Here is a 26,029-nt window from a genome sequence, read left to right on the forward strand (position 1 = left end):
TCAGAACCTCACCCCCCCTGCTTTGAGAGAAATCTTCTGCATCCGTGGATGTCTTGATGCCCTTGTCTAGCCTGGATTAATACTTAGTCCATAGGCACACACCTGATCATCTGATCATCTACATTTGCCTTCTTACAGCACTAAACTATGTTTTCTACTTTTATCTTGAATCTACCTACCACTTCAGCATTTTATTAAAAATAAAAATAATAATAATAATAGGAGAAATGTGGGATCAACATATAAATCAAGTACAAAAATCAAACGAATATTCATATTTGATCTGATTGTTTATAGGTCATAATGCATGATCAAAACCGAAAGTTTCTGTGATGACTGCCCTTGTACTGTTCACCATGTAAGAATTTATTCACTATGTAAGAATTCGTTCACCATGTAAGAACTTGTTCATTATGCTTCAGAAGATTGGAGACTGACGAGAATTAGGCTTGAGATGGATTAATGATTGTACATTGAGCGCTGACCCCCCTATACTGAATTTTATTGTTGTTAACAACCATTTGATCAATAAATATGAGAGATGCCCTCTCAAAAAAAAAAAAAAAAAAGAAATATGGGGTCATAGTGAACCTGATACTCTGGAAAAAAAAAAATCAAATGAATATTCATATTTGACCTGATTGTTTATAGTTCATAATGCGTGATCAAAACTGAAAGTTTCTGTGATGACTGCCCTTGTACTGTTCACCAGGTAAGAATTTATTCACTATGTAAGAATTTGTTCACCATGTAAGAACTTGTTCATTATGCTTCAGAAGATTGGAGACTGACGAGAATTAGGCTGGGGGTGGATTGATGATTGTGCATTGAGCATTGACTCCCCTATACAGAATTTTATTGTTGTTAACAACCATTTGATCGATAAATATGAGAGATGCCCTCTCAAAAAAAAAATTAAAAAAAAAAAAAAGACTGGGTATGATAAAGGAACAAACTACAAATCAACAACATTAGGAAACAAAGAAGTGTTAACCCTACGGAATCCACAGGCAAAAAGGAGTAAGGGAATTTATAGGTAACTACTTTTTCTTTTCACAAAAATGAAATGGACATTTTCCTTCAAAAATGTAACAAAATTTATTTAAGAAGAAGCAACCTTATATCTATTAAATAAATTAAATTTGCAAGTTTTGTTTTAAAAGGAAGTTCTTGTAAAGAAAACTCCAGATCCAGGTTGTTTTATCATTGAATTATATCAAACACTTAAGGAAGTAACAAACTCAGTTAAAGAAGAGGATGGGATTCTCTCCAACACATAATAAAATTACTTAATTATTAAGTCCACACTACACTAGTACCAAAATCGGACATAGATATTGCGAGAAAAGAATATTACAGATCAACATTCCTTGTGAATGTAGAGAAAACTTTCCTATATAAAACGTTGGTAAATAGCACCCATTATAAAAATTATGCAATACATAAAAGTTACGATACCCAATAATAGAGTGGGATTTATTCTAGGAATGCAAGACTGGCATTCTGTAATCAGTTAATATAATTTATTTTATAAGAATAATATGAGAAAACAATACGGTTATTTGTGGTAATAATGTGCATGTAATGTAATGCAATATAGATTTAGAAAGAGCACTTAAAATTTAACAATGATTTATGATTAAAAACTCTAAGTAATCTAGGATATTAAAAAATTTCTTCGACCTGTTTATGGACATGGTGTAGTTAGGAATTTGACCTTTGTCTTCAGTTCCTGGGAGGTAACCTAAATAGAATTTCTGAGTGTCAGGAGTTGCTTTTTTATTCATGACGAACCTCTTGGATCACACCTGATAGTTTATGCTGAGAAGATGTCTCAGGATAGGACCATCCACAACCAATAGTTTTAAGATGGGGACTGGCCACATCTGAAAGGAGCAACCATACGGTTCTGGGTAAGGCTTGGGGCCATGTGATAATTAGCCTGACTTCCAGGACGGGAGAGACTGGAGACTGAGTTCAACCATATGGACTATTAGTTAATCAGTCACACCTGCATGATGAGCTTCAGTAGAAACTCTAGATACCAAAGCTCAGGTGAGCTTCTCAGATTGAAAATACTCCGTGCTTTTGCCACACATCAATGCCGATGGAGTTACATGTCCCTGAAGACAAAGGCAACTTCACATTTGGAACCCTTTCAGCCTCTGCTCTATACATCTATTCCCTTGGCCAATGTTAATGTATCCCTTACTTGTAGTGAACATAACTGTGAGTATAATAGGTTTCAGTGAGTTCTATGAGTATTTCTAGTAAATCATCAAATCTGAGAATGGTTTTGGGAAACCTCAACTTGACTTGGTATCAGAAATGAGGGGGTCTTATGTGGACTCTTCCCTCTAACTTTGTATTTGGACCCTAATTCCTTGCATCTGGGATCAAAAGTCTTGCACAAGCTTGGCAGTCTAGAGGACTGTACTCTTACCCCTGCAGTTTGGCCAACTCTGGGTAGGCAGGCATAAATGAAACATGTATAGCTAATATTGTACATAATGGCAAATACTGAACAGTTCCTTCTCTAAGACTGGCAACAGAGATTTCTGCTCTCAACAGTCCTTTTCCACATTGTATTGAAGGTAGAAAAAGAAAAAGCACACAGAATGGAAGAGAGGAAGTATAATTATCTCTATTTACAGATGAAATGACTGTTTACACAGAAATCTTAAGGGATCCACAAAAAACTAACAGAACTAACAAGTGACTTTAGGAAGATGGTTGTATACATTTCAACAGCAACAAAAAATTAATGTTTTCATATGCTACTGTAAAAAATGGAATAAAAAATAATTGCATTTATAATAGCTGTAAAATACATGATAATAAATTTAATATGCCAAATGTCTACAGTAAACTCAATGAAATATTGCTAAGTAAAATGGAAAATATTTAAATAGAGATGTATAATGTTAGTTTATTGGAAGAGTAAATATTTTTGAGATGTCAAATCTACCCAAGTTGATCTATAAACTCAAAACAACAATGATCCCACAAAACTTTAAAAAAAATTTGTGGTAGAAATTAACAATTCTCTAATTATATGGAAATGCAAAGAAGTAAAAATGCTAACACAAGCAGAACATCAAAGTTGAAAGACTTATATCATCATCATTATTATTATGAAAAATATATCATGGCCAAAAGAAAGTAAACAAATGGTGCTGCAATGACTTAATAAATTATACATACATAACAAAAGCAAAAAACAAATCAACAAATAAACCACCTTAATATTCACACACAAATTTTAGATGTATATGATTTCCTTGAATGTAAAAGTTAAAACTATAGTTTCTAGAAAAGAAAAATATCTTTGTCACTTTGGGTTAAGAAAAGATTTTGTTAAGTGGAGACAAAAATCACTAAACATAATAGGAAAAAATTGGTTAGCTGTTCTTTATTAAAATTAAAAACCTTTGGTCATCAAAAAGTAGCATTAAGAAAAGGAAAAATCAAGCCACAGAGACAAAATATTGAAAAGTATATATAACAGAGGACTTAAAAAAGAATAGGTAAAGAACTCCTATCAATCACACAAAGACAAATACCAGTAAATCATAGGCAAAAGATTTGGGTAGTCATTGCATGAAAAAGATGATCAGTAAGTACACGGAGCTTAAAATCATTAGGTTTCAGGGAAATGCAAGTTAAAACCAAAATTAGATAGCATTTCACGCCTTCTAGGATGGCCAAAATTAAGCAGACTGACTGACACCACCAAATTTAAGCAAGGATGTGGAAGAACTGAAGCTCTCACACACTGCTCTCAGAATTTGTGAACAGGACAACTACTTTGGAAAGCTGTTTCTCAATTTCTCATGAACAGGTATCCATCCTATGACCCAGCAATTCCGTTTCTAGGTATTTACCCAAGTGAATGAAAACACATGCCCACAAAAACGCTTGTGTAAGAATGTTGATTTTAGATGAATTACTCATAATAGCCCAAACTGGAAACTATCCAAATGTCCATAAACAAGAGAATAGATTAAAATAATATGATCTATTCTAACAATGGAACACTACTCAGCAATCTGAATAAATGAAATCGATCATACATTTATCTCAGAAATACTATGTTAAATGAAAGCAGCCAGACAAAAAAAGCATACATTCTGTATGATTTTGTTTATACGAGGTTCAAGATGAGGCAAATGTAATCTCTGGTGATAACAATCAGCACAGTGGTTGCCTAAGAGAACAGGGATGATGGAGCTGGACAGGAAGGGAGTTCATGGGAACCTTTTGGGGTAACAGGATGCTCTGTACAGTGATAGGGTAATGGTTACAAAAGTGTATACATTTATCAAAACAGATTTAGTTGCCCATTTAATGGAAGCAAATCTTACCTTAATTAAAAAAAACACTGTACAGAGAAAAGCTAATGCATAACCCTTGTCACCAGGAATTGAAAGAACCAGGTAAAAGGTGCAGTGAGAAACTAGATAGCACTTGGCACTTCCCATTCTCTTTTCTTTGTTTGTCTAGGGGTGGGGAATAGTTTTATCAAGTTGTATCAGATAGAAGAAAGAGGTATCAGAGGAAGGGACTGACTAGAATTCTCTCAAGAGAAGTCCTGCTACTCAGGACAAATCTCAGTATCTTTCAGCCTAATCTGTACAGGTCAATCAGGCTAAAAATCACTGCTCAGGGTTTGGAATTACAAAAGAAGAGGTTGTTAAGGGCCACAGGAAACATATTTGTAGAACGTATTTGCAGAATAGTAGATTAGTCAAATTATTTTTCTTAAAGTTTACAAAACAAAAGGAAAAAGACAATAAGAAATGGTAAATAAAAAGCAAAAATTTCCCTTCTTTTTTAAATCTCACTCTCCAAAACAGTAACTGCTGTCACTCTTACAACGGCTTCATGGCCAGGTGCTGTTCTGAGTACCCTATAGATATTTAATTATTTTAGCCTTAGAACATCTCCATCTTATGCTCAGACTGATAAACTTGCTTGTTGGTAAGTAGCAGAGCTAAGATTCAAATACCAGCAGCCTGCTTTCAGCATCCCCTCCCCTGAGTTACAAAATTAAACGAGTATGCTAAGGGATAACCATTGTGAAATGTACTAAATAGAAATAAAATAGTTGCCGGTGGGGGAGGGGGACATTCATTGTATATTTGCATATAAGATTTACATGAATTTTATTATGCATCTCTCCATTTTTGTTACTGAGTCTCCTCTCCCTAGCAGCGAAAAGCCTTTAAAAATTATTCTGGTTACTTTAGGCTTGGTTTTGAGATTGATGTGGTAAAAATAAATATAATTTTACCGGTGTATCTTGTTAAATTTTCAAACATTTTAGAATGTCTGAAAACACAGAAAGAATTAAGAGGTTAGAAATCCATCTATTACTGTGAAAGAACAGAAATTTAAATGGTTCTCTTTAGCAAAGTATTTTTCAGTCAATTGATTTGAGGGATAAGTTTAGATATTTATCAAGAAAGAGTGTTAAAATACAAAATATTATGGTTATTTGTCTTATGTTTTTTTTACTACTCAACTCTTTTGTAACTTGAAATATGACGGAAAATTTAAATCATAGACAATTACAATAAATTAATGTTGGAAGATGCTCTAGGGGTAACTAAGGCAATTTGAAGAAACTCTAAGAATGGAACCATAGGCCAAAAATAAAGGTCTTTCATCTAGGCCCAATAGTAAATATGGGGACCATCCATTGCATAGAAATTGGGGGATCAAAATAAACATAACAGTACTGAAAAGCATGAATATTGGATGACACCTGCATGCATTCAGCATCATGGTTCAAAGTGTTTCCTTAAGGAGGGTAATGTTGGGATAGCACACACCCTGGCTCAGGGCAGGTACCCAGGGAACAGGACTTCCCTTCACCTTTGAAGAGAGAATTAAAATGAACACTTGAAATTAAAAAGAAAAAAAATTAAATGCATATATGCAGACAATATAGGAGATTAAAAAATGAAACGTTATATTTTGATGCATGCCCTTTCCTCTGGAAACATTTCAGGCCACATGTAGCAGGAGAGGGGAGAGCCATGGATGGTTCTGCCCTCTGAGAGGCCAATGACTTTGTTACTGACTGGATGGGAACCCCAGGACTTTCACATCATTTTGTTTTCCCTTTAGTCCACTCTTTTATTTATGGTTTGGTAGAATAATGAAGCACTTTATTTTCTTCCTTCTGTGGCTGCCTGTCAGGCTATGGGTAGGGAAAGACAAATAAACTCAAACTTGGATTAGCCCAATTTCAAATACAAGGGGAGAAGCCGTATCAGCCCTGACCTTTAGAGAACACCCTTCCGTCCCTAGTACTATATTATATGCCAGCATGCAATCAAAGTCATAGATAAAATCTTAATTCTAAACAAGTCCTGGCGAGGCAGCAAAAATAACTGAAATATATTCCATATGGGATATGGAAAAAGATACTACATGTATTATTTTGGGCAGGTTAATATCACTGAGCCTTAGACACTATGAAAGAGGGTTAACTGCATTTACTTCATTAAATTATTGAGGATTTCAGAAAAGACACAAAAGAAAATGTAAAAAAACAGTAGGTGCTTTATAGTGGTAAGTAAGCAAAATCATTAAAAATGTGCTCTAAATGGTCCTCCAGCACTATCTTCTCAATTTATTCAGTGGGCCGTTGATTTTACCTCATGGGAATGTATATTTGCATTTAGAGTGAGTAGTAACTGGAAATAGACCAGTTAAAATTAACTTTCTTGTAAGATTCTGTTCCATTTATCAAGAGACACTAGTGAGAAGGATTTTAAAAAGGTTTCATATAACATTGTTTCCTGAAGTTTCAGGGTTATAGGCAAGTCTTTTTTTTGTTTTTAGTCTTTCTGCCAATTTAGAACTGCTTCTTTTTTTCTGAGATAGCAGTAGAATAATAGAGCATTATATAGGCAAAACATCTGTGAATTTCCAAATTGTTTATATATCATGTAACTTCATGAAAATAGTCAGGAGTTCCACAGTTGCAAAGATAAATCTCTTAGTAAGTTTCTAAGATTCATACAATGTGTATTTTGGGATTGCAAATGTCTGGTTAATGCTTACCAGTCTAGTGGTAAGAAGTATGGTGGTCAGGGGTCTCTTATGAGACCCTGGAAATTATGGTTTTAATAAACTTCTGAGTAAGTTTGTGGCACATCATGCTGCCTTTATATTCTTCCTTTATCTTTGGCTCTTTTAATTTTTCATTAGTTCTCGTACTAGGAAATATGCAGGGGAGCATGTGCAACTCAAATAGTAACATTTAACTTCCTGCAGAGCTAAAACAAATATTCAGAGGACAGGATGGAGAGAAGTGAAGTAATAACAAAAAATAATATTGATTTATCTCTAGTTCTGTAATGTTCTCCTATCTGTCAAACATCTAGACATGAGGTGGGATTAGCCAAATAATGCCTTTTGCCTGGAACTGTCAGTGAATGCTCCACATACATGGGAAATGATCAAAGTCATACATTCTCATTATCAAAGAATCTCCCATTTTAAAGAACTTCCAGCAAGAAGTTCTATGACTCAAAGCAACAAAGGAGTCAGGAGTCCTTACCCTGCAATGAATATACAATATCACAAAAGCACAACTGCTAAGCATTTCTTGCTCCAGTTCTCCATCTGAAATAGGTATAAATAAGTGTAGCTCATATTAATGGAATGGGGAGTACATGTTAGCTGAGCTGCCACTAGGTATAGCAATAAATGTACTCTTAAATTCTACCTGTGCATAAAAGATTGCTTTCTCCACTACCTTCACTGACTTTTAAAATTGCCAGTGTAAAGAACTTCCCCTAAATGTTGCTTTAACTTCACTGCTTTGCTAAGCTTATCACTGAGGCTTTTAAATAATATATCTGACTCATAATTTAATTATTGCTCAGACTGTCTGCAAAATGGATGACTCACTGAGACTGCTGATGATATTATTTAGCAGGATGATAAACACAGGGGTATGTTTCTTTAGGTATCTGGGGAAAAAGTCTCTATCATATCTTTATTAAAAGTCTCTCATATCCATGTAAAATTGTGATAAATATTATCTAGAAGAAAGAAAGTGTGGTAAACCCAAAAGTGGCCCAAGTAATTCTTCACATGAAAGCTCTTATCATTAATCTGCACTAACTCTGGACATAGGGATTAACAATAACTCATATCGCAAAAATGCTGGCTTATTTTAGAGGACACTAGCAAACAATAACTAATCAGGAATGCAAAGCACTTAGCAAATCTGAAGAGTTCCACAAATTATTAATAGAAATACATTGAGGAACATTGTAATTTATTATTTTGATTACCAATAATATTAACTAGCCAAGTTGGTGCACTTTTCAATTAAATAACAGTTATTTAGAAAAATGTTCAGGTCAGATGGTAAAATCCACACTCAATATAATGAGGTACTTTAAAGGAAATGTCTGAAGTATTAACCCTTAACCTAAAAACACTATGAAGCCAAGTGTCCAGCACTTATTTATCCATGATTTTAATTAGGGGTCACCATACTAAAGTTATTATGATGTTACCAAACACACACACACCTACAAACACATGTTTTTTTATTCATAGTAGGACAAATGAAATCTGATGAGATGCTGACAATTAGAGTAGGATGATTAAGGACGTTGGGGGTACTCCAGGAACTTAATGTTCATTTTATCATAATGTAGATTATTGCCTAATATTTTTCAGCTCAATTCTATGATAAGGGGAAATTTTTCTTTTCATTCTTTAAAGAAGTGAAATAACTTTGGAGTTTCTCAGAAACCCTAAATAAATAAAATGTGAATACCCTAGAGCACAAGCTGTTAGATTTGTAAGTACGTTATTGTGGGTTATAAAGGGAGGATACGATTTTGATCATCAGGAAATTTACACACATAAAAGGAGAATTTCTTTAAGACAGATATTGCCTCTGGGCAATTATTTGGCATTTCCTTTCATTTACATAGTATAGGCAACCTTCTGAATTTTCCATGGAAACCATGGACACATGAAGTATTTGTGGGCAAAATATTCTTTGAGAAAAAGAATGTATTTGTTACCAAGTGATAGTGGGAAATGCTCAAGATTGAGTGAAGTGCCAAGGTCAGAAATGATTGTGCCCCAATGTGAAAGAGGGCATGAATACCAACTACAACACATAACGGGGACATGTTTCTGCCTTATGTGACCGAAAGAGAGAAAATGTAAGGCATAGTGAGAGAAAAGAAGACCTAGTGATTAAGCAAAAAGATTCTAAAACACCACTGCCTTAAATAAAATACGATTCTGTCCTTCACCAACTGTACAACTTTAACCAAGTCATTTAACCACTCTGCCTTAGTTATTTAGAATGTAAGATATGAATAATAATAGTATCTACACCAGAGATGGGCTTTGAAAACAAAACAGCTCAATATTTGTTCATATTACATGACTTTAAAATTTCTGAACTACTGACTCCCTTTGGTCATTCGACTATTGCTTCACTGAAATTGCTGTCTTTATGGAGCAACATCATGGAACTGCGTCTGTTTTATCTTTTGACTCCCTTTTAAGTTAATATACCCAAGTTATTGAACAGTGTTATATCAGACATCAAGAATAATTAAGTCCAAAGTTGCCACTAGCTATACACATTCCCTTGCAAGAATCAATTTCCTTATTGATAAGATATGGAGATTTAAAGCCTATGTTAGAAAACAGAAGTATATAACAGAATCACCAAGGGAAGTTTTTAAAAATGCAAAGGCTAGAATTCCATCTCTTCCCAGTTATATCTGAAGCTAAGGTCAGGGCTGGGGCAATGAGGAGTACATGACATATGTGTAATTGTGGGTAAAATTGCAATATTTCTGAATCTCCAGCCTAACCTTAGTGCATCTCCATATCAATAGGTATTTCCAAGGGGTGCAGAGAAGTAGTCCAACTCCATATCAATAGGTGATTACATGGGGAAGGAGGGAATATATGGACCAGAGAGGTTGGATGGGGTCTCTTTTTGCAGATGGGTCATGAGACACACTGGCAAGCAGAAGTGGATGACTGCTTGTAGGCAATAAATGTTTTTTCCTCTCTTTATTTCTCCCTTTGACTGATTTCAGCTTCAAAGGTAATTTGCCCAGGACTGGGACCAGAAAATACTACTACCAGTATATTATATACTGTACTACTATGTATTTTCCCCCCGAGTTACATCTGGTAGTAGTCATCAGGACTTCTGAAACCTCAGTCTGTCTTTGTGGGTGTGACCCTTGGGCAGGCTGCCCCTAGAGATGGTGGAGAGATACCTGGAAACCCACCAGTGATGGTGGTGAGGCCCCAGTGGCTGCCGCGGTGGGGGGTGATGACTCACTCTTAACTCTGGCACTGGTAGAGGGTGTGGCTTTACCTGGGAGCTCCCTATCTATGGGGCTTCCAGGGGAGCCCTGAGTGGGGAACTGCTCTATGGTGAAGCACCTCCTAGTCAGGTGGGGCCTTCCCCAAAATTGGGAAAGGGTGGAGACACCGGAAGATGTGGAATTAGCCCTCCGTGAGACAGAAGGCTGCTTAGAGGCCGAGTGGCCGTGAAGCAGCCAGGATTGTGGGATGTTTGTTTCTTGAGATAGTGGAAAGGGTTATCAAGGAGAGAGACACACTTTGGCAGGAGAGAGACACACTTCAGCAGCGCTTGGAGGAGCTGGGCAATGACCTATGGGATGCCCTTAAGAAAGAGAGACAGTTATTGAGAAGAGAGGTCATGTTCCTGGAAGACACTTAGCAGTGAGGGAGGAGACATCAGAAGAATCCACATTGCAGAAAGCTGTGGGGGAGGGAGAGGAAAAAGCAGTGCTTTCAGTCCCAGAGATGGTAGAAGAGATATCAGGGGAGGATGAAGGCATGGGGCCGAGGGTAGAACTATTGCCGAGGCCACCAGCTGAGGCACCTGCCCTACCATATTAAAGGCCCACTTGGTCGTAATTAAGAAAATAAAAACGCAAAATCTGTGGGCACCTCAGCAGGAAGATCAACCCCCTCCCCAGGTTGTGGAGCACACCATGCTCCACCCCTACACCCAGGATGAACTGGTGTACATGAGCATCTGGTTTCTGCAGAAGCCACTGGAACCTCTGCCAAAATGGTTTTCTGTCTCTGGGATATGGGAGTGGAAAACATTATTATGTTGGGTTCTGAAATGAGTAGACTGGCTTCCCTGATGACTCACCCTTCCCTCAGGTACTGAATGCAAAGTGCCCATCACACCTCATGGAATCAGGTGCTGCTGGATTGACTGAGAGCAGCCATAGGGCAGTTTGGCTGAATCAGGGTGATTTAACATACTTACCCACTAGCTGGGAAATGTATGCAGAGCTCTAGCAGGTGTTAAAGGAGTTGGGCATGAAAAATATCATGTATAATTTGGACCCCAGGGCCCCAGTGTGAGTTGTTCACCATAGGAAAGAGAAATCTGGTGCTCTATACAGATCCCCCATCTCTCTTTGGGTCTCTAGTGACTACACTTGCCCCCCACATAGGGCAACCCATAAGTGAGGCTATTTGTACTTTAGCAGAGGCTATTTGTACTTCAGCAGATCTGGGAGAGGTTGAAACAATAAGATCAGGGAAGGAAGTACAGGCTACGACTGAAAGGAGAGGTGCAAAAGGCCCCGTGAAGGTCATGAGGACTCAGATGTGGGTTGATTTGATAAAGGTGGGGGTAGTGAAAGAAAAAGCTGATGGGCAGCCCAATAGGATCTTGTTAGAACTGTGGCACCAACTGAAGCCAGAGCAGCAGTCCCAGCCACTGAGGTCCAGGATACAAAAGCTGGAGTCAAAGCCCCATGTCTGGCCTGTGTCCCTGCAAGTCTTCCTGGGGAACAGTACTCAGGCTTCCATTGGGCCCTCATCCCTAAAGGAGGACGATTGGGCACTATGGTTTGACTGGCGGGGGGAGGGTTAAGGCCCCCATCTTGGGAGACATGCTGGGGATCGGAGGCCACATGCAGAATTAGCAATTCGTTGGTCCTCCATGAATGTACAATGTATACTGGTGCTGGTGGAAACAGGAACTGAATGTTCTCTGATTTGTGGCAACCCTGAGCATTTTCCTGGACCCCTGCTGTAATAATTGTCTATGGGGGTAAGGTAATTAGAGCAAAGAAACCCCAAATCCCATTGGGGATAGGATGTTTACTCCCAAAGGAATAGAGTGTGTACAGTTCTACCATCCCTGAATATATTTTGGGAGTCAATGTCCTGCAGGGCTTGTGGTTATTGACCACTACAAGTGAGTTCAGACTGAGGGTACATGTGGTAAAGGCAGTTCTAAGGGGACATGCTCAGCACCTGTCTGTAGCTCTGCCTGTACCTCAGCAGGTGACAAATACTAAGCAGTATAAATTGCCCGGAGGACACAAGAAGTTGTAGAAACTCAGAGGAGTTGGAGAAGGTGGACATCATAAAGTCCACTCATAGTCCTTTTAATTCCCCAGTGTGACCAGGGAAAAAGCTAGACAGCTCCTGGTCCATGACCATGAATTACAGGGAATTGCATAAAGTCACACCCCCTTTGCATGCTGCTGTCACCTCTATAATAGCCCTGTGGACATGGTCTGTCATGAACTAGGGATGTATCATTATATTGTGGACCTTGCTAATGCTTTCTTCTGTATTGACATATCACAGGAAAGTCAAGAACAGTTTGCCTTCACATGGAAGGCCAGCAGTGGACATTCCCTGTCCTTCCACAGGGATACCACCACAGTCCCACCATTGGTCATGGACTTGCAGCCCAGAACTTGGCCACATGGAAGAAAATGCAAATGGTTTGTCATATGCTCACATCTGCTTCTCTAGCATATTTAGAAGGGGAAGTCCCTAGACTGCTGCACTATCTAAGGAGAAAGGATGGGCTGTGAACAGCAGCAAGGTTCAGGGACCTGGTTTGTCTATAAAGCTCTTGGGGGTTGACTGGTCAGGTAAAACTAAAGTTATCCCAGAAGCAGTCACAGACAAGGGCCAGGCTTTCCCCACCCCCCATTGTGGCAGTAGTGCAAGAGTTTTTGGGTCTTTTGGGCTACTGGAGAGTGGTTATCCCACACTTGGCACAAATTCTAAAGCCCTTATACCAGTTGGTATGAAAGGACATCAGGTGGGATTGGGATGAAACATGCACAGCTGCTTTTATGCTGCTAAGCAAGCAAGGCTGTACAGGCCTTGAGTATAACGGACTCATCAAGGCCCTGTGAGCTAGATGTTCATGTAACTGAAGATGTTTATGGATGGTGTTTTTGGCAACAACTTGAATGGACACACCAACTTATTCAACTCTGGTCACAACTATGGAAAGAAGCAGAGGTCTGGTACACCTTGATAGAGAAGTGACTGGCTGCTATGTACCACGCCTTGCTGGTTATGGAGTCCTGCACCATAACAGCTCCAACCAAGGTCATAACCACCTGTCCCATTGCGGGGTGGGTGCAGGACTGGACCCAAAATCCACAGAGTGGCATGGCACATACACCTACACTGGCCAAATGGGTGCATATTTACAGCAGCATAGCACCCTCTCCAATGGCCCCTTTAGTGGAGAGTTCCAATGCTTACTGGGGCCTGAGACGTATACCAGTGGAAAGGAGGAAGAACTTGCTTTTGAACCATTGGTAGCTGAGAGTCCTTATCAGGAGGGAAAGCTCCTATCCCTGAATATGCTTGGTTTACAGACAGTTCCAGTTGTGGGCAGCCCCCAAAGTTGGGCTGCGGCTTTCCATCCTAAGACTGAGACAATATGGATGGAGGATGGAGAGGGGAAGAGCAGCCAATGGGCTGAGTTGTGGGCAGTATGGCTCATGATCATCCAGGAGCCCTCCCCTATAGTTGTCTGCACTGACAGCTGGGCCATCTATTGGGGCTTGACCCTGTGGTTACTGACATGGTACCATGCCAATGGGATGGTTGGTCACTAGCCCCTTTGAGGGCAAAAGCTGTGGCAAGACCTATGGGCCTCTGGTCAGACTAAGGCAGTTACCATGGACCATGTTACTGTCCATTTGTCTTTGGCATCCCCAGGGAATGATGAAGCAGACACATTGGCCCAGGTGTGTTGGCTAGAAGGCAAGCCTGTCTCTGATGTAACCCAATGGTTATATCAGCGTTTGTTGCATGCGGGGCAAAAGACAATGTGGGCTGCAGCCTGTTGGTGGGGCTTGCCATTGATCTTTGAAGAAGTTACTAGAGCCCAGAGTGCCTTGTATGCTCTATGAGGGACTTACACCAAGTCCTGCAGCAACATGCAACAATAGTAAAGGGGCTGATACCTTTTGTCAAGTGGTAGATAGACGATATTGGGCCTCTGCCCATATCAGGATATTGGTATGCCATGACTTGTGAGGACACAGCTACTGTACTGTTGCTTGTTTTTCCTCCATGTCATGCAGATCAGCAGATGACCAAAAGGGCCCTAGAGCATCTCTCTGCAGCCAGTGGCCAGCTACAGGTAATTGAGAGAGATCAAGGCACCCACTTTAGTGGACATACGTTATAAGAATTGGTGCAGCAATGAGGAATAAAGTGGAAGTCTCATGTACCATATAACCCTACCGGAGCAGGCAGGATAAAGAAGTACAATGGTTTGTTGAAATATGGCCTGAAGTCAGATACCAGTCTATGGGCCTGGTCAGTTCACTTATGGACAGTGCTACAGAGTTTGAATAAGCCCTAAAAAGGAACCTTGAGCCCTATGGACATGCTAACACACATTGCTGCCTCTCCTATAGAACTGTATGTGCAAACCAAAGAGGAGTTACTGAAGCTAGTATATGGCCAGCAGAGCAACATCCTGCTGCCAGCCCCAACTGCATTAAACCATGGAGACTCTGTTGAGTGGACGTGTCCCTGGACAGTTTGACACATGGACCAGCAATGGCAGACCCTTCTAACACCTTGGGGAAAAGGCCTGGAAGCTGGCTTCTGTGTGTTCCTGGAGTAACAGCAGAGTGACCCCCAAAGATCATGGTAGTGTACCCAAAATGTCTAGCAGGTAAGAGTACCTTACGGGGAAGTTTTGTTTTATCATTATGGCCAGTGCATGTACCTCCCATTCTGGACCTCCCACAGGGAGGGGGGTGAAAGCACAGGGAGGGGGGTGAAAGTCTGTTATACTAGACCAGGACAAGATCCCATTCCTGCCACTGTCCTAGCACAGGACCACTCTCTTGCATGCATCCTACTTGTTGGACAATATTTGCCTATGCTGGTGTCACTAAAACATGTATGTTATCTCCCTTAAGGTCATTTTCTTCTACAGTCCTGTGGTCTCGACCCATCCCCAGGCTGCAGGTGCCACGTAATGAGTGATCTGAACTCCCTACCCATTCAGTTACTGGCACCTGTGGTATGGGCCATCTATGGACTTAATCTGCATAGGACTTTGAACCTAGCTGAATCCTCTGGCTTGAGGATTATCATGATTTTATTGCTGTTTTTATTGCATATTATTGGTCTTGCTACAGTGTCCCAGTTTTCTCACACAGGGGCCATTGCAGAAGATGGGGAGCTAGTAGATTTCTGGAGGGGTGGGCCGAGGGTAAAACTGCAATATTTCCAGAATCTCTAGTCTGACCTTAGTGCATCTCTGCATCAATAGGTGTTTCCAAGGGGTGGAGATAGGTAGTCCATCTACCAATAGGTGATTACATGGGGGATCTGGGCTGGAGAGGTTGTTTGAGGTCCCTTTTTGCAGCTGTGTCATGAGAGACATTTACGAGCAGAAGTGGATGATTTCTTGTCAGTAATAAATGGGTTACTCCCACTTTATTTCTCCCTTTGACTGATTTTGGCTTCAAAGGTAATTTTCTCTGCACTGGGTACATATTTTCCCTGTGGAGTTACAGTAATATTAAGAATCTTCATTGGTTAATCAGATTTTCATTATAAACCACTGCTAGATGATTCATAAGGTTGATACTATCTGTATTATTTTATTACAGTAATAATTGTTAATCTAAATACCTCTAAATCATTTTAAAAGTAGTCTTGGTACTTTGTCTAGTCATTGTTTTAAAATTCAAGACAAAATAATGATGAATTTTTCTCTGAATTAGATCCTTCTGTAGAGCAAAGTGATCTAACTAGAATAAAGTATAGTGATAAGATAATTTCACCTCATCAACATTTTCACTATTAGCCAGACTAATCCCTTTTAATTAATCTCCACCAACCTTAGTCAAATGGTTTAGAACGGATGACCTTTAGACAGTATATGCTTTTTAAAAGTCCACATAGACATTGAAAAAAAATCAAATATTTCAATTCAGACTATTAACAGAAAAAATAAGGGGACACATGTGAAATCACACCCCAAGCCACGACCCCAATGTTGGCAATGTAGTCACTGTGAGCTAAACATGAACAACCTGATTTGGGGGATTTGTCTTTTCTACTAGGGAATTTACATGCCCAGCTGAAGTGACCATAATTAATCCATTGCAGTTTCTCCCAGTGAAAGTCAATGAAGAACCACAACTTACTTTGATTTCTTCATGTATAGCCAATAGACGACACCAGCAACTAGGGCAGCGAGGAGGAGACCAACCACGATTCCCACAATTAGTTTTGCCTGGTCATTCACCTTTTCTCTGTTTTCATCTACAACAAGAAAAAAAGTCCATGCAATTACAGACAATGCCAAGGATTTCTGAAGTCAAATCTAGTTAACTGTTTTTTATTAAAAATGTCTAAGGCTCACTATTATGAGTAACATGCAAACTTGTGCTTTTAAAGGATAAACTTTTAGCAATCTTACTGTCTTGTCTCATTTGCTATTTTAATTCAAGTAAAAATTCTGGCAGCTAAGCAAATTACTTATACAATGACACTTCATAAATCTTGAGCTGATAGTCAAGGAAGGAGAGTCGGCAGCATAGTACCTACCACTTATCTCGTCTGCCTCATCGTGTTCTGGAATACTTACTGAAATGAAAAATGTTAATATGAAATTAAAAACAAAATTTGTTGATATATGAAAGTCACCTTTACCATTATAGTATGATGTAATAATACTCAAAGATAAAATATCTATTCTACAGCTAATGGTAGAAAATAATGTACATTTAATAGAGCATGAACCTCCCTACAAAGAAATTAATAATGTTTTAAGGAAAGGAGAGTAGTTAAAACTGCAATTGTATTAGTCTACCATAGAAAATTTCACAACTGACAAGCTATGGTATTAACCTGAAATCCATATTAATTTTCCCACTATCTACCACCTGTCACTAGAACTATTTTTTAAGAGAAACAAGTTGCCACATATGAGACCTATAATGCAGTGTTTCTCAAATTTTCTCTAGTTACCTACCTGAGTGAGGGAGAACTCGCTTTCAGTGAGGGAGAACTCTACTGTCAGGGACTTACCACTAGAGATGTTCTCAAAGTCTTGGGGGTGCAGGTTAAAACTGGGGATGTCTCAGAGGCAATAAGGCCAAATATGTGATATTTGCAAAAACCCTCCAAATGACTCTAATAGAGCCGTGCTCCTGACCCAAAAGAATCACCATCGAATATTAAACTACATACCTATTTCCTATGTGCATGGAGCCTGCATCAGAACTTGCAGTGATGTTTGTTAAAATGCAGATTTGCAGACCTTCCTCATACATACTGTGTTGGAATTTCAGAAGGTGATTACTCAATTTGAAAATTACTGTATTAAATGTGGATCAAGCCACTGCAAGGTCTACGAAACCACTATTCAATGGGTTATAATTAAAAGAGAGACTTGTGTTCAGAAAGAAGGGATAAGTTCTCTTTCTAGGTAGGAAAAATCAATACTCCCTAAATTGAATTCTGAGATGTCAATGTTCCTATTTTAGAATTAAATTTGTTTGGTTCTTTTCTCCTGTCAATCCGTCAGGTTTTTATATTCTAGTCATATTCTGTTTAGGACCATTATCTTCAGACAATTATTTTTCCCTAGCTCCATCTAACTCCTAGCCAGTATGTCCCTATCTTGCTAATGTCACATACAGGATTTCCAACTGACTAAAGAATAAAAGTTTTGAGGGTCAGTTAGCATCCTATCCAGACCCAGGCCTCACTCTAGGCCAGTGCTAATTGAAGGTTGACATAGAAATAGGAAAAATGACAGAATTGAAGATGATTGATAATTTCAAATTAAATGATAATTATTTGCAGAAGAAACTGTTATTGGTATGTATTATTACTGATTTCAGCATTGACAGATTTTTTTCACATTTTCTGATAATTTCATTTATCTGATTTTTAGCTAAGACTTAAGTATGATATTCAAAAGCATCAATTTTTGAAAAAGATTTCATAAATTTTAATATCAGTTTTACTGTTAATTTGCTAAATGACTTTAAACATGTGGCATTCCTGCACAAAATAACTGTAGCATCAATACCACAAATAATTGGAATGTAAAATATTCCTATATGCAGGAATATCTCACATTCCAGTATGAGATAAGGTCTCTAACCATAACACATGAAATGATTTAACTGTCAAGACAAGGATAGTGCAAGAATGGACACCAGGGAAAACAAAACAAAACAAAACCTTATGATGATGGTACCAAATGCAAAATAAATAAATAAAACTTACCATAATGTAGTACAGGAAGATGGAATTGAAGATTTTAAACTAATGAAGAATAACTTCAAATTTTCTTACTTTTTTTAATGCCAGAAATGAAATACTCACTAGCAGAGACATTCAAGGAGTTTACTGTTCTTTCCAGCTGGTTTTCTGCTGTGCAAGTTAATGTAACATTCTCTTCAGGGGAAATGATAATTTTACTATAATACCTGCCATTGATATAAGGAGATTCCTCTGTCTGGAAAAGAAAAAGGAAAATGGATTCAGAAATGGAAATGGATTTAAAAACATGGAAAAACAATAAATAATACTGAATGAAATAGGCTAGGTGTGGTACGCTGTAGTGCTATCTGTTCAAGGGTATATGAAAGGTCATAGGTAAAGACCAATTCTGGTAATATCTACAGCAGGGGGAAAAAAGATTAGTGGGTCCATAATTGAATTTCTATTTATGCTGCTACTGTAAATTCTAATAATTTAATTAAGCTCCTCTTTTCCATTGATGCTCGGGTTAGTTATTATTTTGGCATGATAATATTTGTGTCAAAATAATTAATTAGTGGTTACTAGTCACTAATTTTCTCTTAATAAACTTATGAATTTAGTTATTATCTGTAAATTATAGCACTGTAGTGCTTAATTCCTTTATCTTAGAAACCACTGTATCTACGTGTGTATGTATGCATGATTTGCTCATCAGAAAATCAAACTATTTTTTCTCAATTTTCCTGAGCTAAATACAGAAGATACATTCCTTTTCATGACTGGTTAGTTCATTTAGTTTGTATGAGGTGTTAATGAGAACAATCAGTACATTTAATTCCTCCAAAAATAAGAGATAATTCACTTTAATCTCCTCTCCAGAACTTGACAGCTAAACCCAGCCCAACTAAAGTGAATATGTACTTGTCCTCTTTTCTGAGTCACATTAATATACACCATGTCCTATACTATTCTCTATTTGCTTTCTCCTCGATTACATTGTAAGGGCCTTGAGGACAAGAGCTAGATTCAAGTTTAGGGATATCATCTAGTCCGTGGGGAAGGGGTGGGGTAGAGTTATCAGTAATTGAAAAATAATAGATTCACCAGGTGAAGAGAGAACAAATAAAAGATTATGGATGGGTCAGCATAAATCTAGAACTAGAAAAATAACATATCACCTAGTGGGCCAGTATCAATCCTTCTCCCTGACAATGAAGAATGGTATTATTTTTATCCTCATAGTAAGTTCACATTAAGCCTTTTTCACTGAGACTTTGTTTTTGTTACTTTTATCTCTACAAAATGTATTTGCACGTTTCTAGGATGGCCTTTAAAAATCTGTTTCTTTTCATTCATCAGCTATTATCTGCTTATTTTTCCATTTTCTATGCTTGTATTACCAGTAACTAAAGGTTCGTTTTTTTCTGCTGTAATTACTACTTAATAGAACCAGAGAGCAAAAGAACAGAAATCAAACAGTTTGGTGCTAAAATATAGATCTATACATTGTCAGCAATTTAGGTAGTTCAGGTCGTTATTCCAAATTAAGACAGCTGCATTTCCTTAGAGTTAAGTGGCCTCGGGCCTCTCTGCCCTCCTTGTACATACTCTCTTACTTGTGTGTACCCATCACATCTAATCAAATCAGGGGTCATTTCAAGAGGGCCCATTCCTTTGGGGGACCTTCTGTACTTGGAATTATGCAAATATATAAGCATAAGCCATAGGTGGAAGAGCCAAAATTCAACATGATCTGCAAAACCACATTGCACAAGCTAGACCAGTGGCCCAACTATCTTGGACGGAGAAAGAATAGATATTTAACTTAAAACTAAATTGCAACTCTGCTTTATGCATGCCTTCTCAGATTTCAGCGGGGTCCAAAGCTGGGAAGAAGGCAGCACAGAAGATTGAGATAATCAAATGGAACCTCTGGGTGTTCCTGAAGAATCTCTAACAGGCTCCTCTGAGAAGAAAGATATCAAGACTGTTTTGGATAAAATGAAATGAGTAAATATGAAAGTAACCCAAGCAAGCAGGCAATTTAGTGGGATTACAGCTCTGAATCTAGTGACAGTCCAGATTCTCATTTTTTCTTTTGTTTTTTTTTTTTTACCAAAGAGAAAATTATTGGTAACATTCATAAGTTCTTAGCCCTTTACTATTAATAATATATCCTGACAAAGGTACAGATACCAGGGTTTGGTTTATGTCTAGTTTTGTTGAGAAGGAAACATCCTAGACACTATATACCAGCTAGCTTTATTCTGGCCCTAGCTGTGGCACACACCAGTCAGACCATATGTTCACAAAAAGTGAATGTGTTCTTTACCACATTCCAGGGCCAGGTTTTAAGAAGAAATATCCCTTAATGTGCACAAACAAGCAAAGTAATACACTTACACTCAGATATGTAAGTTTATGAAGCAGAAAAGTGTATACCTTAATGTTTTACCCACCCAAATTTCAGGAATTAGTGACCTTGGAACAATGCGCAATTTACATTCCTTTAAAAACACATTCCTTTAAAAATACTGACCACAACATAATGATTTTTTCATTCTCTTTGGCCCTGGAATTTAAAATTTCTCTTTGAGCCATGTTCTTCCTTTGTGAAAATTAAGAAGTTAGCAAAAGCCTCCCTAGAGTAAACAGCAAATTTCAAGATACTGACCAGTTAGCCTATAGTTTAGGTACCTAAATAAAACCCCACAATGGACCAAGTGCAGCATGTAACAGGAAGACAAATACTTGCTTGGTTTATGACACTTCCACTGCCCGTAATTGTCCACTGTATCGCTGGCTTTGGAAAACCTTCCACATGGCAGATTATTGTTTTAGACAGTCCACTGGGATCAGTTTTCTTTGTCATTTTGATTTGTGGTTTTCCTAAAATATCATCACAATTAAAATAATGTGTTGAACTGAGATCATAAAATAATCCAGGTGTCAAATTCTCCAAGAAAAATAATTCAAAATGATGCTAAGTGTTTTGTTACCTTCTACAATGAGAGTCAATGACTCTCTTTTCTTTAGGCCTTCAACCTCTTCCAGAGCAGTTTCACAGACATAGTTTCCAGCATCCTGATAATGGAGACTAGAAAATGACGGGCTAGATCGAAGCCTGATATTATCCTGATTAAATAAAAAGTTAATTACTTCACATGGCACAATTATATCTCTCAATGTATTTATTAGATAATAATGAAAACTAAATTATTCCCCTGAGTCTAATGAAAATGAAAGTTTCTTTTTCTTAACTTTAGATGTTTTCAAAAATTGATTTCCTTTTCCTTACATAGTTTCAGAGATAGACGTATCACTTTTATTTAATACTCTTCTGCTTACTGAATTTGCAATTTGGAACAAGTACATAAACTTCTGAGACTGTTTCCTTATTTGTGAAATGGAGTAATAATCTTACTATATTGAACTGTTATGAGGACTTAATTATATAAATAATATAATGTTTTAACATTAAGGAAAGTTCTCAATTCATAACTATGTAATTTGTGACTACTCCTTGTAGTAAATGTAGATGAACTAGGATTGACAGACACTGGAGATTTGCACTACATAATAAATTACGGCTATAAATGGCTGACAGTCATTTACATGATACAGTACAAAACAGGGTATCCAATACAAAGCCATGGCGATTATGACCAAATGTTTTTTTAAGAAACATTGTAACCACTTACTAATCCTAATATCTATGAACAAAGGAAATGTAGCATTTAATTTTTAAAAAAGCACATACAGAAAATAATGTTTTACTGGGAATTGAAATGCTTCTAAGCAGACAACTAAACACAACCCTAAGATTATGTGGTTTTTCTCCACTATGAATTTTTTTCTACTTCCCATCAACTAAACAATGGCCAGGCAATATTGATCATCACTCCAGACATTAGGTATTCAGCTAACTACAGTGACTGGAGTACAAACTCATTTAGCCAAATAAACTTAGTTTCTCAAATCCTGTAGAAATATACACCATGAGTGTTCACATGATTATTGAATAGCTTAGTCGCCTAGAACTTGCCTAGTCCTTTTACCACTGACTACTAGAAATATATCATATTAAATATGCAGTCTACTGAGTGAAAAAGAAGTTGTGATGAGGCTGTGGTGAAGAGAGAAAAAAAGAAACAGCTATCAGAATAAGAGGGCAAATCACAGAGGACCTAACATTAAAAGTGATCAACAAGCAATACAAAATTAGATATTTTCATCAAAAAAACCCTAACAATAGATTTTTCCACCAGTTTTTATAAAAGTAATTCTTGTCAACCCCTATGTCATATGGGTTGTATGTGTTTTGTCACCACATCACTGGTTAAGTGCTCCTGGCATATGCCATGTTCTGGTAATAAAGGCACCCAAGTGTTCAATATACAGTCAAGGATTTGAGTGGAATGACGAAAGTTACACCTTTCCCTGTGCTGATAACCTTGTCTCAAATCAGCAATTACCAATCCTTTCTTACTCTAAAAAAAGACACCAATGATTGGGTCCCCAGTAATGCCTTACATTTCAGAAAACTCCAATATAAGCACTCACTCAGAAATACTAAGCTCTTAGCATGTTTCAGGTGTTCTACTATGTATGGCCCAGGGGCGAAAGGAGATCTCTACCTTTAAGAACTACTGATTCAGTGGAACCCATATTCAGACACTTAAGATCAGTTTCAGCAGAGGCTGAAAGTCATGAGCAGAGCATAGTATTCACTCTCAGTAAGGCCTAAGCTCAATTTACCACTCTGTCACTTATGAACTTTCTGATTGCTCTTGCCTCAACTTCTTTATGAATACTGTGGGGAAATAATAAATGTCTTACATATTTCACAGAGTTGTCCTAAGTGTCATGGGAGAACAATGTGGGTTAAAACACACTAAAAATTGTTAAGCCCTAATGTATATAACAGTATATGCGTGGGTCTATGCACATGTGTGTATGCACCTAATTACTTAGTATATACATATAATTAAATCAGTTCCCCAAACTAAGTTCCAATTAAGTATTGATTATGGATGTCATAGTGCTGTTGATTATCTCTGAAGTTTCACTGTGGCATGATTTATATTAGATGTAGAGAAAGAGAGTATGAGTGTAGGTATAGAAACATGAAACATATTACCCATGAGAACACTTATTTGATACAATATAAAACACAAAAGAAGTATAAGAAGGGATCAGTCCAAACAATGAAATATTATCAAGGACTATTACTTACTTTCATCCACACTACAGTCGCATTCCTACTAGCAGATATTGTGCATGAAACAGGCAAGGCATCACCAATCTGCTTGGTCACTTCCCCACTTGGGCTTAAGGACAAATCCAAATCTGTGAAGCAGAAAATCTGATTGAATGCAAACTCCAGGAAAATAAGATTGTCAAAGTATTTTGGAGAAGAGAAGATGAAGAAAAAAATCCTTCTAATTGCACTTGAAATTCAGAACTGATTATGTGACTGAAATAACTGAATTGCAGCATAATCAGTCTAGTTTTTCAAGCCAGTTTTGAGATCAGTGTGGACAAGTGAATGGTCAATCTAATTGGTTAAGCATTTATTTCCAGTTATCATGACTGATATTTTGACTGCATTTAAGTGTTCTCCTAGGGTCTGTAACTTGAAGGAAAAAAATTCTTAAATCACTTCTGGAAGAAAATAAAGATTATGACTAGGTAAATATTATAAAAAGAGTTGGTAAGGCTCACCATAGCAAAATCAGGTATATTTAGATAGCAGGTGATAAACTGAAAAACCATGAGAGAGTTTATGTGTTTCTTCAAAAAGAATTCTCTCTAGTAGTTAGGTATTTTTAAAATGCTATTCCATTTATCATGCAGTTGAAATTTTAAATAAGATCTGTTGTTAGGTATACTGTCAGCAGATCACATTTTTAAAAAATTGAGTAGAAACACATCTAAGAAGGTGTAATCTTTCAGATGCAAAGTAATTTCTATAAGAATCACTGCCATAGTATGATCTGTGTGAGGAAAATCCAATTCAATAGAACAAACATTTGTTGTACAGCTACTATGTTCCAAACAGTGATGGGAGATAAAGAGCTGAATCATGAGTTTACAACTTACAATTTTTGAGGTAGAGGAACTGTGCACTCAACTATGTGACTATAATACACAGCAGCATGAAATCAGCATGGAGTAGCAAATGTGCTATAGATTAGGGGCTCAAATATTTGTTGAAAAGCTAAAGGAAGGGCTAAGGCTAAAGAGGTAAAAGCAAAGACTTGTAGAGTATACAGAACAGGGCCAAACTTAGTTTCATAGCAGTAATAAAGGTTTTGTATAGAAGTCAGTATCTGTTGTGGTTTCTAATGGTTGAGAAAGGCTTTGGTAAGTGGAGATACAAAGAAATCTGCCACATAAGCAGGCAAAGCGGTGAGAGACCTGGGCAAATTTCACAGTGGTGAGTAGTCTGCTGTGAATGGTTATAATACACGGAAGAAAAACCTATACAATTCACTGCAGCCAGAATATCAAGGACTGTGCTTGCCACACTAAGAGCTGGGACTCATTCTCTACAGTGGGGATTTGCTGTTGTGTCCTGTGCTTCTCTTTGGTTTTACATGCTATAATTGCGATTTGTTGATGGTTTGCAGTATCATTTTTAATACTCATTTCCCCTGCTAGGCAGTAAAACCATGAAGGCAGGGATTTGAGTCATCACAGTGTAGCCACAGTGCCCGATGGGAGGCTCTCCAAAACTATGGTTGAATGAATGAAGAAAAGAAGTAGGCTTTCACAATTTCTCATTACGATTAAAATATTCAATATCACACAGAAAAGTGGAGTTTTCTCAGACTATATGGGCAAATTTTATTTAGATAAAAATTCCATTCAAGGTGAGTGGAAGCTTTTATTATCTAGGCAGTTAACTTGCTAATAATGAGAAGGTACAAGAAGTGATTTTAAAAGATGATGACAGACTTCGGAAGTTTTGATGAAGAATCTGTATGTGTTGGCAGAAGAATAGTAGACATTGCTTCAGCAACTATGGATCTGTGGGCTGAAAGCCTTGATGGGAAGTCTGTGCTGAAAACATGTACAAGTACATCTTGGTGCTTCTCTACCCACACTCCCTTTTAGCCATCTATGGAAAGGGAGCAAATCTTGTTTTCAGAAAACAAACAAGCAGTCAAGGATAAATGGGCAAAAACAGGACTTTTATGTTTTTGTTTCATGTAATTTAGAGTAAAATCTTGATTTATTTGTAATATTTCAGCCTTTAAAGAGCAATACAGGCCCTAAAAGCCCTATAGTCTTGAAAACTAAAATGTATTTAAATCCAGTTAAATGCACTGAAATCTAATTAAACTGTTACATGCTTTTGTTATTTTTTTCCTTTATCACAGCTTATTGTTGAGGTACTAAGTGGCTGTAGCCAAGTCTTTGGCTTTATCACTCTGCTATCTATCCA

General features: G+C 37.7%; 1 protein-coding gene across 5 annotated transcripts in view; it reads right to left on the minus strand.

Moving 5' to 3' along the window:
* ALCAM (activated leukocyte cell adhesion molecule) overlaps positions 1-26,029 on the minus strand; it is a 207,132-nt gene that overhangs the window by 10,164 nt on the left and 170,939 nt on the right. For 2 of the 5 annotated variants that reach the window (XM_036998694.2, XM_036998696.2), the window contains exons 9-14: positions 23,816-23,928; positions 21,579-21,714; positions 21,335-21,468; positions 18,700-18,832; positions 16,909-16,947; positions 16,506-16,623 (exon numbers count right to left, since the gene is read on the minus strand). In XM_036998694.2, the coding sequence (XP_036854589.1) occupies positions 16,506-16,623; positions 16,909-16,947; positions 18,700-18,832; positions 21,335-21,468; positions 21,579-21,714; positions 23,816-23,928 (673 nt within the window). Of the gene's footprint in view, positions 1-16,505; positions 16,624-16,908; positions 16,948-18,699; positions 18,833-21,330; positions 21,469-21,578; positions 21,715-23,815; positions 23,929-26,029 lie in introns of all 5 variants that reach the window. The other 3 variants (XM_036998695.2, XM_036998697.2, XM_073231710.1) reach the window with 2 other exon arrangements.

Source organism: Manis javanica, chromosome 3 (genome assembly GCF_040802235.1).
Source record: "Manis javanica isolate MJ-LG chromosome 3, MJ_LKY, whole genome shotgun sequence".
In the NCBI taxonomy this organism is placed as follows: Eukaryota; Metazoa; Chordata; class Mammalia; order Pholidota; family Manidae; genus Manis; species Manis javanica.